The sequence below is a fragment of the Sceloporus undulatus genome, chromosome 7, assembly GCF_019175285.1.
Source record: "Sceloporus undulatus isolate JIND9_A2432 ecotype Alabama chromosome 7, SceUnd_v1.1, whole genome shotgun sequence".
NCBI classification, from domain to species: Eukaryota; Metazoa; Chordata; class Lepidosauria; order Squamata; family Phrynosomatidae; genus Sceloporus; species Sceloporus undulatus.
The window spans coordinates 22,346,984-22,365,187 of record NC_056528.1 but is presented as its reverse complement, the minus strand read 5'-3'; the positions used below and the strand labels follow the sequence as shown (position 1 = coordinate 22,365,187).

Sequence of the window (18,204 nt, the reverse complement as noted above, 5' to 3'; positions counted from 1 at the left end):
TCTTATTACTTTTTGGATTGGATCACTAGTTTAGCAGATATTGAGAATGATGTGGATGTCATTTACCTAGATTTACCTAGATTTCACTACAACATTTGATAAAGTCACCCATATTATTTTGATTAGCAAACTGATTAAATGTGGAATAGACAAAAGCACCATCAGATGGATCCATAATTGGTGAGGGCGATCTGGCTGTGACATCTGTCACCCCATTGATTGCCAGGGTTGGAAAACCATGCTCAGAGTCATCATCAATGGCTGCACCTCAAACTGGAAGGAGGTCTTGAGTGGAAAGCCTCAGGGTGTTGTCCTAACATTATTCTTCAACATTTTTATCAGTGACCTAGATGATGAATTTGTGTGTGGAGGAAATCCCTATCAAGTTTGCAGATGAACAAAACTGGGAGGGGTAGCTAACATATTGGGAGACAGGGACAGAAGTCAAAAGGGTCTTAATAAGCAAGAATATTAGGCAGAAATCAATAAAATCAATTTGAATACAGTAGAGACAAATGCAAAATTCTACATTTGGCCACAAAACCCCAATACATAAGGTATTGGATAGGAGTTACATGGCTCAGCAGTATTATATACGAAAAGGACTTTGAGATTATTGCTAATCATAAATTGAACATGAGCTGACAGTGTGATGCTGCAGCAAAAAGATGAATGCTATATTAGCCTACATTAAGAGAAGCTTCATTTCAAGTGTGGCGGAATCTGCTTCTTTGGAGGTTTTTAAGCAGAGGCTGGATGACCATCTGTCAGGGATGCTCTGATTGTGAGTTCTTGCACGGCTGGGCATTGGACTGGATGGCCTTTGTGGTCTCTTCCAACTCTGTGATTCTATGATCTAGAATGTGGTCTAATGGTTTTAAGTTTCAGGAAGGTAGATTTTGACTGAACAATAGAAGGAGCTTCTTGTTTACAAAAGCAATTTGACAGTGAAGCCAATTGCCAAGAGAGGTGGTTGAGTCTCCTTCCCCGGATGTCTTCAACAAGAGGGTGGACAGTTATCTGCTGTGGATGCTTTAGCTGGAGATCCCACACTGATTGGGGTGTGTGTGTGTTAAACTGGATGGCCTGTATTCCCTTATTCATCCAGGTGGGATTTATGGGCTTGTGGGTGGGGTGAGATGGGGAATGCAGTTCATTTGGCTGCTGCACGGGGCTTGGGGCAATACCAACATCAGAATGGTTCTGAGGCTTATGACAGTCGATGCCCTTGCTGTTTAGGACTCTGGAGGTGGGGTTCTGAGAGGTGGTTAGTTATGAGTAGTTGATTTGCGGTTTACTTAAAAGAATTGGACTAAAGAATATGAACTGGGACATTGCATAGTAAAAATTCATACTATCCATTTGAATTCAATGAGTTGCCTAGAACATACTGAGACTGCCCCTGCCTCATGCCACCCCAGCATCTCTGCTTCTCCCATACGAACAGGATCCGGTTGGCCACCTTTACAGGCATGTCTGCTTGCGAGAATAATTTACATTATAGACACAGGGTGTAACCTCATTTAACCCCTCACCAAGAGCAGTGGTTGGCATCTGTTCTGATGTTGCCAGCACTTCCTCTTGAACCATGCTATTTACAGGCACTGCCCCTTTTGCTGAGTAGAGCTGCGGTGCATCTGTCCCAGAGCAGTGCCAGCTTCCTGAGAGCATTCAGCCTGCCTTCTGGTGATCCCTTACCCAGAAAGATTGAGGGCGGGCATGGAGTGTAAATAGACACAAAGCTTGTACTCTGTCCAAGAGCTCTGTTAATATCTTTCTAAGAGGAAAGCGTGCTATTAAAAGTTGCAGATTGTCAGGCAGCCCTTCTGCCTGGCAGTCTAAGACTACTAGATGTAATTACCCCAGTTATAAAAGTAACCCATCAACTGAAGGCACTTATTCATTCTCTGGGCATGCTGCCCTTGTCACAACATTTGTCAACACCTGATCTATTTCTCCAGCCCCTGACAAGAACAAGACAACTTAATAGTATGTTCAGGATGTGCTGGGAATTGAAAATAAGCAGGATGGAAAGTACTTTTCTTTCAGCTTGGATTCTTACATGTTTGTTCTGAGAGCAGACATTGGTGCTTGAATTCCTTTTAATATTTTTGCATAAATTTTGAATCAAGCAAGGCACCATCATTTTTCTGGAAACGTACTTCAGTATTAAGTGGTTGTTGAATTCCCTTATTTCCTCTTCCAGCGGAACCATAGGAGAAGAAAAGATTGTCCTATGGTTTATTGTTAAGGCTGAGCCTGGGCAAACTGTGGTCAGATCTAACTATGGTTTTAGCAAAAGAAACCAATTTCATTCCATGGTTTGCAATCTTGGCTAGTTAATTGTGTTTTTAAGTTGCCCACTAACAAACTTTATGTGACCATTGTATTGTCGGATAACAACAGTATTATGATTGTAAAATGCCTAAAGAAGCAGAATACTAAACTGAGATAGTTCACACAACAGGCAAGAAAACATTTCCACATATGTTTCAATTGTATTGTTTTTTAATATTGTGAAGCCACTATGAGTCCCAATTCTGGGAAAAGAGTAGGATACTACTACCACCCTACTACTACTACTACTCGTAATAATAATAATAATAATAATAATAATAATAATAATAATAATAATAATAATAATATTGATATTGATATTGATAAGCTAGACCAGTGGCAGAATAAGAGGGAAAGGGTGCAGAAACCCTACAACAGTTCTTAAGTGCCTGGGAGAATAATAAGGATTTTATCTGGTGCCAAAAAGTTCATAATATAGCCACTAGGCAAGTCTTTTAATTGAGATAAGGCATAATATTAGGTTTGAACTTAATGATTTTGATCCATTCCTCATGACTTTGGAAATGGGAGGCTGAAGTGAATGGGTCCAAGTCAACATGTCCATAATATTAAAAATTTCTGAAGCATTACATCTTAAAACCAGTTGAGTTGTTTTCCATCTCCTCATTTTTTACCTGAGTCTGGGCATTTGTATTTACACAAAAAGTGTGTGATAAAGGAGAAGCAATGATGGCTAGGTTTAGGGAAGACTAATTTAACTCTGACCAGTTCTATTCTTTTGCAAACCAGTCTTCGCCAGGTTATGAGGCAAAATAATGGCCCACTTTGGGCCCCTTGATAATCCGCACTATCATACTCAGGGCTATAAAGAACATGCCTGTGGTTGTAAGGAAGGGAGAACTGGGTATAATGCTCTGCAAACATTTCCCTTCCTCTGTGTGTCCCTAAACATAGGCAACTGGCATATATCAAGTGGAGAGCCAGCATGATGTAGTGATTTGAGTGTTGGACTAGAACACTGAGGGACCAGTGTTTGAATACCCATTCAGCCATGGTAACCTACTTCAGCATCTTTTCTCAGCCTCAAAGGAAGGCAATGGAGACAAATCTCTAAACAAATTCTGCCAAGAAAAACCCATGATTGCTTTGTCTTAGAGTCACCATAAGTCGGAAGTGACTTGAAGGCATGCAACAATATTCCAAATCAGAACATTAGTTCTGCCAGGGGCTGGACAGCTTTATTATAGTCCCTCCCATGGAGGACATGTTGCCGTTTGTTCTTGTTCTTATGTGGCTTCAAGTCACAAAGTTTTCTTGGCTGGATTTATTTAGAGGGGGTTTGCTTTTGCCATCCTTGAGGCCGAGTGGGACTTGCCAATGGGTTTCTATGGCAGAGCAGGGATTCGAACCCTGGTCTCCAGAGTCATAATCCAGTGCTCAAACTGCTACACCATGCTGGGACCCCTGCCTTTTAGGGCCTTAGTTTATGTTTATTTTCTAATTCAGAAAATTCTCAACTTCCTCTAGGAGACCTAGGGAAGGGGAGCATTTTCACCACCACCACCACCTTGCTGCTCTTTTAGGCCCACAAGAGGCCTATTTAAAACTAGGGCCCAAAAGTCCTGTGTTGTATGAGGACATCTCATAGGGGGATGCTGAGATCACTTTGGCACCTCAGAGCCCAGAGAGATGCTTGCAATCCCAGGACCACACTGCACACTCTCCATGGACCAGCATCAGCAGTCACTCACGGTTCCAGAGAGAAGTCCTTCTGCATCATTTCTTTTTTTTTTTGCATACAAAGTAGCCCCACAGTCTTTCCCCTTTATAGAGTGTGGCAGAGCACCACAATATCTCCCAGTGTGCTTCCCATAGGGATACATGATCTTGCTTCCTTTTGTACTGTCGTCATTAATTATTTCTATGGCACCAAACATGGACTAAGCAGCTTAATCAGAGCTTAACATAGCAGTAAAAATTGGCAACAATCCCTGCCTGCAGACATGCAATCCAATAAAGGAAGAGACAAAGCAAACAAGAAAAGGGAAGGAAGAAGAAGAGGCCATGTCAGTAAGAAAGAATAAACTGTAAAATAGAATTTAAAAATCTATTCTACAAGAGGGATTATATTACAAGAGCAAGAAGCGGGTAGAAGATGACAGAGCCAAGCAGACTTAAATGATAAACCCTTATTGAAAAAGCCCTGAGATCCCCGGGGACCTTTCGTCTGTAGTATAGTTCTGAATCCCCATATATACTCCTGAAAGTGAGGCTGAGGGGACCCCAGCTACAAAAGTTGTTCATTGGGTATGAGTGATCTCCAAAAGAGGATGGTAGTCTGTTATCCCCTCTCTCTCAGACAAAAACACTGAGTTGGATCTGAGCCTGCAGCTTTTCTGTTTTCCTGCTATCTGGTGTGTTCTTCCTGGTTTGTTTGTTTTTTTCACTCTGTTTCTTTCTTGTCCAAAGGCAGGGCAGACTTGTGAAGTTGAAACTCTCATTCCACTCATTCACGGCTGCAAAAAGCTTGTCCTGGTTGGAGACCCCAAGCAGCTCCCACCCACTGTAAAATCTGTGGTATGTACTCCAGTTGCAGAGATTTTTGTGGCTTGGGGAAAGATGAAGCTGTATAGCTGGGAGATTTGATTGCCTTTTTCTAACATTCAAGAGGCTCTGTTTTGGTATAATAAGTGTGAATTTGTTTTTGGTTTTAAGCAAATCTTAATAGTGGATGAGCTGGTTGCATGGATTGGGTTTTTGCCTGATCGAATTAATTGCACAGTTCACTACATTTCTATGAAACCAATTCACTGATAGGTGGCAACCTTTATATAAGGGGGGAAATATAGCAAATATGCTGGTAGAATTGTGGCAAGGGATTCTTGGACATCCTAAGGATGGAATAATTCCAGTAATCTTTTCCCACACCTTTTATGTAAATTAATAAACAACCCAGGACTGGGAAGCATTCATCACAGTGCAAAGCTGATAACTTTCCTGTAAACTGATAAATTACATTTTTAAAATTCTCTCCCTTGTGTGAACTGTGCCTGTGCTGAGCTTTGTTTCAGAAAACTTTACCACCCTCTTTCTCTGCTCTCTTACTTTTCTTTCGTTATGTTGAACGGGAGTGGAAACTTCGATGAAAATATATTTCAAGGAGCAGTTATGAGGAGTAAAACTTTGATGTTCTTGGCCTACAACACTCATTAGTCTTACTCACCATCATCAGTGGTTGAGGGTTGTGGGAATTGTAGTTCAAAACATCTGAAAAACTCCTTGAGAGAATTACACACAAACACACACACACTCTGCCTTGAAGTTTGTGTTGGGACATGGTTTCTCTGCTTAACAGGGATACAAGACTTTTCTAAGTTAAGGAAGTTTTCCTAATGTTGCTCTGCACAGGCACAGATCCCATATGTGTAAAGCGTATTTGACTGCTCACAGAACATTGGACAGTTACAAGAAGCATCCTGAGAACATAAGGAGAGCTTTGCTAGATCATGCCAAAGCCCTGCATTTTCCACAGTAACTGATCCAACTCCTTGCGGGAAACTCACAAGCAGTAGTATTTTCAATGGTTGCACCACAGCAGAAGTTTGCTGCCTCTGCTTTTGGAGATGGCATATCACTAGCATGGCTAGTAACCACTGATAGGCTTATCCTCCATTAACCTCCTTTTAAAATACCATTTTTTCCTTGTCCTTATCTGCTGCTGTCTTAACCGCTGGCAGCTAGGGAAAAGGGAGGGTGCTTTAGTGATGTTTGTGCATAAGACAGGGTAATGTGCTCTCTTTTCTACCTTGAACCACTCTGTGGCCCTTAAACAAGTGCTCACCTCCATTCCTAGTCTCTAAAACAGCCATAGTAAAACTGATTTCCTTCACAGTGCAATTATAAGGGTTGCCACAAGAAAACATTCATGAGATGCATTGAGCATTCTAAAACCACTGTGTAAATTCTAATTACCACTGTTATGCCAAATCATCTTCCTCAATTTTCTTTCCAATATTGGCAGAAAGCACAGAATTATGGTTATGACCAGTCTCTCATGGGTCGGCTATGCAGTCACCTGCAAGAACAGGTACAAGAGAATGTCATGGGAAGGCTTCCAGTCCTGCAGTTGACAACACAGTACAGGATGCACCCTGAGATCTGCCTCTTCCCTTCCAAGTACATCTATGGGCATGCCCTGAAGACTGATAGGTATGTCTCTGTCTCTGTCGCAGTACTCAGAGCCAAGCAGATATTGAGAAGAAGATGGTAAAATGTGGCTATGTTATCCGATATTATCCTGGCAGATTTTAACCTGTTTTTGTGTGTGCTCATTCTAGAACCCTGTAGTTTAGAGCAACTGGTATGTATATGGTGGGTGGGTGTATTGTGTAGCTTATAAATCGTTCTTGCTGATTTCTACTACAGTGGGCCTTTGGTATCCAGTGGGGTTTGGTCCCAGAACCTCCAGTGGATACCAAAATCTTTGGATGCTCAAGTCCCACCTAAAATATATATATAGCAAATATGCTGGGAATGGTGTAGACAATGATGTAGTAAAACCCCACTTATTTCTTGGCCAAAAGTCTGAAGGACCATGCTCTGAGTTCAGAATTTTGTTAACATATTTTCCTTCTTGAATAGATTAGACCCAGTGTTGTGCAGAATTAAGAAACTGAACAGTTAATTGAACAGTTATATAAAACAAAGATACAGTTAAGGACTAAGGTCATGGGATTCAGCTACTGTACAATTTCTTCTATGTATAGCATATTTCTGAATGCTTTCACCTATGTAAAAGCATTCTCCACATGTAGAACATGAGTGGAGCACTCAAGACAATTGCTTCTCTGTCCTGTACTAGCTTTCTAGGTGCAGACATTTGTTTTTAGATACACAGAACTTGACAGTTTGAATGCTTCCTCCATCCTCAGGATCCTGAGTCTTTCCTCTTGTAACAAAGAGCTTAGAAAATGGCTCTCTGTGTGCTGTTTTGGTTCATTATGCTACGTTATGTACTGCTTTCCCTGTGCTGACAATTCCCATGACACCCTAGGCAAACAGCAGAGAACCGGTTCTCTCTGGAATGGCCCTTCCAACCGTACTTGCTCTTTGATGTATTGGATGGCAAAGAAGAACGGGACAGTGAGTAAGTTTGTTTTCATCAATTAAATTTGTAACTAGCCTTTCACATGTGGAGGTGGGGAGCAATGAAGCACTTTGCTTTGAAAGCAGAAGGTTCCCAAGTTCAGTCCCTGGAATTTCCAAGAGGGGCTGAGAAAGGCCTCTGTTTGAAACCCTGCAGAGCTGCTTCCAGGCAGAGTAGGCAGTGTTGAGTTGATCAGTGATTTGACCCAGTATAATTCATCTTATTTTGTTTTGGGCCAAATTCAGTTTCAGAAAAGTTCTTGTGGGGCCTTATTCCAGTGATGGGTAGGGCCAAAAACATCACAGTTCATAGAATCTCAGAGCTGGGAGGGATCACAAGGGCCATTTAGTCTAACCCCCTGCTTTGCATAACTAATTCATAAGTAAAGCACTCAGAAAGATGCCCATGCAACCTCAAGTTTAGACTGTCAAAGGAAGGTCACCCTCTGAGGCAGCCCATTCCACTTTCAAACACCTGTTACAGTAAAGAAGTTCCCCACTCCTGTGTTAGAAAGCAATAGAGTACATGCTTTGCATTGCATCTCTGGCATCTCCTGTTCTGGGAGGACCTGAGACCTTGGAAAGCTGCTGCCAGTCAGGTGCGGACAGTGCAACTCCCTAGTGATCGTTGGACAGCAACTCTAAACAGGTCTTACCAGAATTATGTTCCTGGTGTTTTTGCAGCCTAGCAAACTCTGGAAAAGTGCACCTAGCTAATCCTTGTCATAAACAGAGCAAAGGTAGATGGGTCAGTGAGGGACTGAGTCAGTGCCATGTGCTCAGCAGATGATGACTGTCCATAAGGGTAGACACTAGTTAAAATCAGCAGACCCATAAAAAACCAGATTTATCCAAAGCATGTTTAAAATCCATGAGGCCAAAGGCCTGTCAGAGTGATAATGTTTTTGCTTCTTGGTGAGAGTTCGTCAGTGGCAGATCGCCTTCCATCAGTGGAATTCCAGCGCCTGAGAGCAACTACTGAGGAGGCCCTCTCTGGAGTCCTCGCCAAGCATGCTTCAGATGCTGGCAGAATAAAAAGAAGCCCAAGCTGTGAGGTGTAGATAAGCTCATAGTCCTTTGCCCCTCTACAATCTCTGTGGATGTGCAGCGTTCTTCTCCCCTTCATATGGTACTGCCTCTGAACATAGAGGTTTCACATTCTTGGTTTAGACCCTAGTGGATTGGTGTTTGTGTTTAATCAGATATATTGTTCAAATATTTAGCATGGCCAAAATGTCATGAGAGGTGGGGTTCCCTTCTGAGGTTTCAGTGTGGTGTCATTTCTAGCCAAGGCAAAAGGAGTTTGTGGAGAAGGGCCATTGTTCAAAAGGATCTCAGCGGTCAGTCTTCAGCATCTCTATGCAAGTCTGGGAAAGATTCTAGCATAAGTCTTGGGGAGCTGCTGCCAGCAGAGTAAGCAATACTGAGCTGGGTAGACAAGTGCTCTGATTGGGTCTGGTTCAGCCTCATAGAATCGTAGAGCTGGAAGAGACCTGAAGGGCCATCTAATCCAACTCCCTTCTGCCATGCAGGAAGATACAATCAGAGCATCCCTGACAGATGGCCACCCACCCTTTGCTTTAAAAACTCCAAAGAAGAGACTCCACCATTCTGAGGGAGTGTGTTCCACTGTCAAATGGCTCTTACTGTCAGGACGTTCTTCCTAAGGTTAGGGTAGAATCTCTTTTCCTGTAGTTTGAATCCATTGCGCCTGGTCCTATTCTCTGGAGCTACAGAAAACCAAATCGCTCCATTCTCATATGCTCCCATATGTATGTTAGTTCCTTATACCAAAAGTGGGGTGGTGAGTTCGTTTACAAGGTGGTATGGAGCGGGGAGGGTCTATAGCCAGACTGTCAGAAACAGTCTTCCACCAAGTTCTTCTAAAATAAAGCCTAGATTCAGGCAGTGTGTCTAAACTAAGAAAAACTTTATTAAAAGAAAGAAAACGTAACAGGAAACAGTCATGAGTTTTTTTGTCAAGTCTGACTACATAAATCAAGCCCTTTTATCGTAAAATTAATAACTCCTCCTAAAACAACAATTAACTCTGAAGATAGGCCCAAAGATTCCTGTCCAAATAATAGTGATGTAATAGCGAATAATCCAGAATCCTCCAGTTGTCCACTGTTTTGGGAACTCAAGAAAGTTCTCATCAACCTGACCAAAACACAGAGATATCTTCCCACCTGCTGTCAACATGCTGTTGACAGAAATTATCCTTATCATTTTATTAATATAACTTTGTAAGGTTATAAACAAAAACTAGTTACAATATTATGTATTCCCCCAATTGTCTATTTTATATCTAACCCATTCGTATTATGGCTGTCTCTAGCCTTTCCAAGTTTAAACTGTCATGCCAATCTTTCCTTTCCACCTCCTTTTCCTCTTGGAACCAAGCTCCACATTCCTTTCCTCTGCCTGAGAGTTAACCCTCTCAGCTCATACTAGGAAAGTACTCTAAACCACTGCCTCAGATTTAACAGCAACAATAATATAAATAACAACCTTACATTAAGAATAACAATAACAACCTTAACAATAATATCTCTTTATAAAACAACCATAGCCACCATTAGCCCATTTATAACTTTATTTCCATTTTTAAGCAATTCTGGCAAGAATGAATAACCATTGATTGATTGATTGATTCCAATCCTGACACAGACCTCACTGTTAATCCTGACATATCATTCCAGTGGGTAAGAATGTGAGATCACCACATTTTATGATAAAAATATCATAGCACAGGTGCTCCTCCATTTCAGCCTAGTGAAGGTAGCTGGCCATTTGGCTCCAAGAAAGCAGGTAGGAAGCATGTGTTTATTCAGTACAGGTTTCTTTCCATGAGCTTTCATGATATAAAATGGCTGCTTGGGGCCAGACCTTTTGTTTCTTGGGAGAAATGTGTGCATCAGCTTAGGCAAGCTCTGTTATCCCAGGAGTGTGTCTTTAAATTGTGGAGACCTGTATATGCTCAGCCATGAAGGAACCATGAGATGCCCTCCACTGTGTAACACTTGTTGCATCCATTTGTCAGCAATAATTTCATATTTTATACCCTTGGCTCATGCCAGTCTTTGTATTGTATGGATATCTTCATGGAGGGAGATGTCTTGTCTTCCTCCATTCCCATCTTAGAATGGGGAGGGAGGGAGGGCTGCTGTAACATCATGCCCTTCTTTTAAACTTCCCAGAAGTATTTCAGGTGGCCACTAGGGAAATGCCCAATTAGATGGACCATCAACCTAGCTCTTGGGATTGGCTGATATGCTTCTTAGCTGCTTATGGGGGTTTGTGGCTGCACCAACACGTGCCCACCTACCCCCCACAAAAATCAGATTAGCATGTTGACATCCTTGGTACATCAGAGCAGTTTGCAGGATATGGACAGTGCAGGAAACCCATTTGCAGGCTGACCTAGTCTGATCCTGGAAGACTCCCATCTTCCTCCTGTCTCTCAACAGTCAGAGCAGTCAAAAGCCTCCAGAAGCAACCGTTGGGATGCAGGGGGCTTGGCAGAGGTTGCTCTTCAAGGTTTTAAGATTTATCCCTTTTTTTTTTCCCTTCTCCAAAAATCTTGTGAGGAAATTTTTGTACAGACTAGAATGCGTGGTTTGAATTCATCCTTTCCTCTGTTCACTCCTCCCTTGCCCCCCACCACCTTGCAAAATCTTTCTCTTTTCTGTTTCCTTTTGTTCAGTTCCTATGCTAATCCCCAGGAAGTGAGGCTGGTGATAGAATTAATGAAGTTAATTAAGGAGAAAAGGAGGGACATCGGCTATCGCCACATTGGAATCATCACCCCATACAGTGCACAAAAAAGAAGAATCCGGAAGCAGCTGGATAGAGAGTTTGGAGAAAATAGGTAAAAATTTATGAGCCATGAATGGGATAAATCTCTCTAATTGGTTCCCTTGATTTCTTCTCAGCAGGGCATCAGTCGAGTTAGTTGCAAACAGTTGCAGGGCGTCAGTAGAGTGGTTCCAAACAGAGTGCAGATTTGCTGCCCATCAACCACTCCTTTATAGGAGGGAGGTGGGAATGGATAGAGCTTTGATTAGCTCACCCTCCCCAGGATTAATATTAGGGGGCTTAGGACAGGGAAGTGGAAGGGAAAGGTGACTGAAACAAAATTGGGTTGCCATATTGCCCATGGTTATGCTTGAAATATCCTGATCCATCCTTATAATGATAATAAAAATCTCTTTGCTCAGCCAGATTGAGGACCACACACTCAGTGCCGCAGCACTTCCCACACCTGCTGTTCTGCCACTGACTGTGGGTTGCTGAATCCCTCCGCTCTGAATCCTCTTGTTGACTCCCTGTCCTGGGACACCGTCCCAGGAGACTTAGGGCAGGGAGAGATAACCTGGTCATTAGGAAGTACAGCCATGTGACCCTCCTCTCCTCTCTGTTGCAGCGCCAGTGAAGTGGACACAGTGGATGGGTTCCAGGGCCGAGAGAAGGACTGCATCATTGTTACCTGTGTCCGGGCAAACAGTACACAAGGATCCATTGGGTAGGGTTCAGCCACCCCTTTTTAAGCACTAACCAGATACTCCAGTTTTCCATTTTAATCCTCAACTGTGGCCTTGGAGGCAGCCTGCTTCTGGGGTGTTGGCTGGCACAGGCAGCAACCCTTGGCTTCAAACTTAAGAGGTTCTTCTTGGCACAGCCTGTGTGCCCATACACACAGCATCACATGGCAATGTGCAAGAGCTGGGATTGCAGGTCAGTCTATGTTGTGAGCAGTCACCAAGATGGGGGCGTGATCTGGAAGCATGTGAGGCCAGGCCAGCTCAGAGGAGGCAGTGAACCCTTCTGAGGGGCACCATCACCCTGGGGCCCACGAGATAAGGACTCTCTGCTCCCTTGTGTTCTTGCAGCCCCGAGTGCTCCTGACACCTTCCAGCATCCTCTCCTGTGGTCAGGTCCAAGGGCTGTTTAGCGGTGATCATCCATTCCCATGTCACCACCTCACCCACCCACTCCTCCCCGAATCTGCTGCCTGTAGGGCTGGTGGCCAAAAATAGGGAAGGTGCAATTGTGCAGATCTGTTTGTTTGTTTGGTTGGTTTTTTAAAAAGAAGTTACTGCATTTGCTTTTCAGGGGATGGTGAGAAGGAGAAAAAGGTCATAGTTCTGCTAACAACACAGTCTTGTTTTGCAAGTCACCTTTGAAATGAATAAAATATTCAGGCACAGTTTTAAAATATTAAAGAGAGCATTTTCACCTGAATCACAACAAATAGTATTAATCTGCTAACGGGTCATGTCAAGAAATGGCTCAAGGTCTTGACATGCAAAACAAAGCTGATTTTACCCTTCTCCCCACCCTCTCCACCCCCTATTTGCCTGGGCTGACTTTGTTAAACATTAGCAGCTTCTCCTGATGAGTCTGGGAGAGGCCCCAACTGCAAGCCTAAAGGGTCACTGCTAGTCAGTCTAGACCAGGAGTGTCAACTTTTTCAGATGGGGGCCACCTCCTCCCCCTGCTTCAACTTCTACCCCAGTTGCCTCCTGAATTAGACATCTCTGCAGTGACTGGTAGCAGTAGATGCCTGGGCATCACCTTTCATCTTAAGAGGTCTCTTAGAGAAGGAAGAAGAGGCAGAGGTGGAGCTCCTAAAGGTGGAGGAAAAGAGCAGGTTAGCAGCACTACTTTTACCAATTAGATAACAGGAGATCAGAGCAGTTTTTCTGTGCTCCTGGGTTTTAGAGGTGCTATTTTAACAGCTGCTGCAGCAAGGCAGCATGGTCTTGGCCCCAGAAATGTCCTCTGTGAATCACAGGGGGCCCTCATGCTGTTCCCACACCTGATTTGGGTGATACTGAGGCCATTTGTCCAGTGGCCTGCTGCGCTGTGTGGGACAGCTTCCCAAGTACTCATCTGCATGATGGGAGACACTCCATCCCAGCTTCTCCCAGAGTGGGGAAGAGAGCATCACTAGTAGGACTACAACCAAATGTTACAGTGTCAAGTGTCCCTGTCTGGAGTTCTTTCTTCCTGTGACCTGTTCCAGGAAACTCATTTCCTGTATCACCTGGTGCCCCCTCCCATCACCACCAATATTTGGGGGCCTTGAAGCATGCTCAGCCCTCATTGGGCTGTTTTTGGGGCCCTCCTCTTCCTTTTAGGGTTTTTTCCTTAAAGATAATTTAACTGTATGCAAACTTTATATAGTTTATAAGACACAAAATAGTTTCTTTCAATCTCTCTGTTTCTTTCACTCCTACTCCTTCCAATACCTGATCCTTCTGGAATGTAACAGTCTCCTTTCAATATGAGTTGAGATACGAGTAACTCATGGAAGGCCCTTTAGAATGCAAGTGAATTTCTTTGTGGATAAATCCTCATGTTCCCCAAAGCTTCAGTGGAATACTTGCAACTATTAAAGTAGCACAATTGTTATTCTGTCTCTAATACATCCCTTTTAGAACCAAAGTGAATGAAACAAAAATGTACTAATATCTGGGATTTTGTGGCTGGAAGGATATTTAGTATTATCAAGATGACTGAAGGAGCAATCTATAAACACATGGATTTATCCCCACCCCCATGTCTACTCCAATTCCTAATTTTTTTCCCCTTCAGGTTTCTGAGGAGCCTCCAGCGTTTGAATGTCACCATTACAAGAGCCAAATATAGCCTCTTCATCCTTGGGAAACTGAAGACACTAATGGTATGTGGAATAGGCAGCTTGTGAAGGCAAGGCCTGCCTCCCATGGCTGCATTAGCACCCAGTTACAAATGTAACTCGGAGAGTGTGAGAATGTCCTGGTGAGGTGTTGGATTTGGTGTATGGTTACTGGTCTTGAGATGCAGATTCCCCATAAACACTGAAGCTCATAAGGAAGCTGTCATGGATTAGTTACTGGCTCTTGGCTACTGGATCCAATCTCACAGGATGTTGTAAATCTGGGAGAGCACCTTGTACTCACTTATCTTGAGCATTGGCAGGAGCATTGACAGGAAATAGACATGACCATTAAAACATGTTTCTGTAGTCAAAAGTAGTGCGTCTTCAGAAGAGTTGTTGGGAGAAATATTGGGTAACCATCTCAATGGCACTCAGAGGAACCTGACTAGTCACAGTTAGAACTAGAAGTCCTGCATAACCTGGTCCTTTGCAACTCATCTATTAAAACACTTAGCCAGGGGGCATAAGTAAAGTAAAAGACACACATGCCTAAACAAGGGCCTGGGATGTCTGTTTGTGAAAGGTTATTTTGCTCCTCAAAAGAGAGAGGCTTCTTTCTTAATACAGGAAGAATTGGGAGTTGGGGGAGACAGTTCAGGTCACAATAAAATCAGAGGTAGAGTCCTGACAAGTAGTGCTCCAGAGAAGGTCATATAAGTTTGGGCAAAAGAGACTTTGAAATAGAATGAGAAGGCAGAGAATCTGGTTCTTTGTCTCCAGCACCTGGTTCCTTGACATGTTGGGAAGGCACCAGTATCTACTCCATCCCCAAGTAGCTGATTCCCCATCTTCAGCTAAGAATGTCAGCACAATTCACCTGCTAACCATTCTTCGGGAGACATTCTTTCCAGGGAGTTCAAAGGTATAGCCATGTTAGTGTGAATCAGTATGTAGGTGGTTCTAGTGTCTATTTCATTAAAAGGAGGGGTATTGAGCAGTTCTCCCCACCCTGCCCCTTCATACAGTTAGACTTGCTTACATATATATATGTGTATATGCATAGCAATCTCACAGAATATGAAGCCAAATCCTAGTTTATGGTGAGTGAGCTATAAGCTGCTTATTCTCTCTGCTTTGTCCTCTGATCCCAAGACCACTAAACAAATAACAAAAAAGGCTTGCTGAGTGTGCCATCTGAACAAGACCATTCCCTAACTAGCCAGACACACAAAGTATAGTTTATTCTGAGTTTTCAGTTCAGCCTGTGTATTAACCAGCCATGTTTAGGAGCAACAAGCCACAAATCTTGGTCCAGGTGACCATCAAGTCTTCCTGTCTTGTTTGGAAGTCAGGGTGACGAAAGGGAGTAAAGCATCAGTGCGCAACTTAAGTCCTGGTTTATCCTTTTGTACTTATGCAACCTGTGTCGTAACCAGTCATGTCCTGAACAGTTTTTAACACTAGAGGGCATCCAAGCCAAGTCAGTTAGAAAAGATTTGTCTAATAGTGGTAAGAGTTCTTAGCTGTTTCCCTTGAAATGGACCTTGTGTTCCTGCCACTGAGTGTTCAGGAGCTGCAGCAGGGGGAGAAAGGTGATACTGGGCCCATGGACACTTAGGGAGACCCTCTCTTGTATATTTGCAGACATGGTTTGTCAGTGGGTAAGACTGAGCGAAAGCTGGTGCTCTAATTTCCCTTGCTGCTATGGGGCATGCCTACTGGCCCCCAGGATGACACCTGTGATGAGTGGTGTTAGTGTTTTGAGATTGATTGACCTGTCCTTAGAAGGGACAGAAAGCCCAATTGTATCACAGCCAGTTCTGCTTTGAGGCAGAGATTAAATTTTAATACGTTGCTCATTAATTTGCCCACCTTGACTTGGTAGGCACTGCAAATCAAATGTCTCCACTCCTGATCCTGATAGTTTTTTGTCCTTTGTAGGAAAGCAAAGACTGGAACGAATTGATTCAGGATGCACAGAAAAGAGGCAACATCATCCAGACATCCAGCAGCAGCTACAAAAGCTGTGCCTTGAAAATCCTGAAGTCTCGGCCACTCCCCAACCTTGGGATTCCCATACCCAAGAGAGCTCCCCTGAGGCACACAGACACAGCCAGGAGAGAGCAGAATGAAGCCTCCAACCATGTTTCCCAACCCACCACAGCTAACAGTGGTGCTTTCACAGAAGGGAGCACTGCGGCACAACGTCTTTCTGTGCTCCATGAGCCATCTTCCTCTGTACCCCTTCCACCACAGGCCAGGCCAGTGGAAGAGAGACCCAAGGACCCTCGGCTGGTCAGGAGGGCCGAATCCACCCTCCAGGTTGGCACCTGCAAGGTGGGCCATCTGTCTGGGGTTTCAGGAGGAGAGATACCCCAGAGCCATGCTGTGCACCGGCTGTCCTCTAATGCAGAAACAACTGGGAATCCTATTTCAAATGCATACGCAGCAGCCATGGTTGTCCCAGCCAAACTCTCTGGCCCCTATGCCACCATGAGAGTTTGCCTCAGTGCTGATGAAGCAAAGACTTTAGGTCAAGGAGACCATTCAGCTCCTCACAAGCCAAGCCAAAAGAAAGACTGTCATTCCAGGGGCAGGAGGTTCTCAAGAGCAGACAGCCCAGATCCCTTAGACACCAAACGGAGACGGACCACTTGCTAGCCTGCACGTTCCTCTGTCTGCCTGGGCATGAAGGGCCCCCTTCCTCATGCCAAGGTATGGGGTCCCCTGGTCTTCATTTCCACTGCAATGTCACGCCCTTGAAGCATTAACTTTATACTGGAGAGTGAGGGAAATGTTCCACGCAAAACAGTTGTCTGTCGAAGCACTCACATACAAAAATGTTAGGAGTTATGTATATTTGTATAGCAGAAATGAATTTATTTTTTAGATCTGAAATGGGGGTGGTGGTGGCTGCAGCTGAATCACTTTCTCATCCAAGAGTTCCCCAGGTGCTTCATCACATCTCACTCTGCTGGTCATGACAGCATTTGGTTTCTGTGCCCTTGCCCTGGCATAGCTGTGCAACCACGGGCCATGCAGTGTGCCCATGGCTGATGTCACATCTCTCTGGGTCTAAAGCTGAACTTGGCAAATTTGCTGTTGCTTGTTTTCTTTGCCACTTTTTGCTCCTTTTTGATATTGGAGAAATACTGGTTTCTCTCTTTAAATACGTATATATCCAGATAGATAAATATCTCTTTAAATAAAAAAAAAGACCAAGACTATACTGACTCAGTATGCTTTCTCTTGTCATGACAGTGACCTTGCCATACATTTCACAGAAGTGGCTCCCCTCCCTTGATTTCTTTGCTCACTTTCTAGACTTCTACATGGAAAGATTTGGAGTAATGGTAGGCATTGAGTAGACAATGCATTCTGCTGGGTACTTGCATGTCTTAGAATAAAAATGTATTGCTAATTTATTTGCCTCAAGGCAATTTCAAATTAAAAATATTTATTTCACTAGATGGAGATCTAAGAGCTGAAGGACGTGTTGCTCCAAAGGTGACATGGCCAAGAGGTCTAGTACTGTCTACACTTTTCTTCCTATGCTGATAATTCAGAAAGTTCTCACGAAAGTAAGACAGCAAAGAGTTTAAATTGTTTTAGTAGTTCCTCATTGGCCTTGCATACCATGGTTTTCTCTTCTGAAGAGCTTGACAATGGAAAAACCATGGTGACTTCCTCACAGATCAGATCTACTGAGGCAGAGTCTGATTTGTCATCCAAATCCTTGGTGGTTAGAGCCAACCACCTGGAGACTGAGTAGAGGAGCTTGCTGCAATAAGGATATTCAGAGTTAGTAACCAATACAATTTTGGTGCCAAGAAAACAGTTAACTCAGTGCATTTATGGAAAGCATTCCTGAAATTTGGTCACACCTTGTAGTGAATGAGGTCCAAAAGAATCCAGGTCCTCACAGGGCAGCTGCATTCATTTGGAAATTGAAATTTCAGGCCATTTTCACACATTCGTTTATCCCATGAGCAAAGTAGCAGGATGCCATTTCTGTGGCTGATACAGTCATGCTGTCATTCTTACACGTGATTGATTTGGTGTGGTCCATTCCAATTCATTCTGGATGGTTTGTGGACATTTGAGGGTTAAGAAAA

At 43.5% G+C, this 18,204-nt stretch overlaps 1 protein-coding gene across 3 annotated transcripts in view; it reads left to right on the top strand.

Moving 5' to 3' along the window:
- SETX (senataxin) overlaps positions 1–17,316 on the top strand; it is a 48,128-nt gene extending 30,812 nt beyond the window's left edge. For 2 of the 3 annotated variants that reach the window (XM_042478560.1, XM_042478561.1), the window contains 7 exons: positions 4,768–4,875; positions 6,320–6,507; positions 7,352–7,444; positions 11,150–11,314; positions 11,870–11,968; positions 14,044–14,131; positions 16,031–17,316. In XM_042478560.1, the coding sequence (XP_042334494.1) occupies positions 4,768–4,875; positions 6,320–6,507; positions 7,352–7,444; positions 11,150–11,314; positions 11,870–11,968; positions 14,044–14,131; positions 16,031–16,750 (1,461 nt within the window). In that variant the 3' untranslated portion in view covers positions 16,751–17,316. Of the gene's footprint in view, positions 1–4,767; positions 4,876–6,319; positions 6,508–7,351; positions 7,445–11,149; positions 11,315–11,869; positions 11,969–14,043; positions 14,132–16,030 lie in introns of those variants that run through there. The other variant, XM_042478562.1, reaches the window with a different exon arrangement.
- The last annotated feature ends 888 nt before the right edge of the window (positions 17,317–18,204 follow it).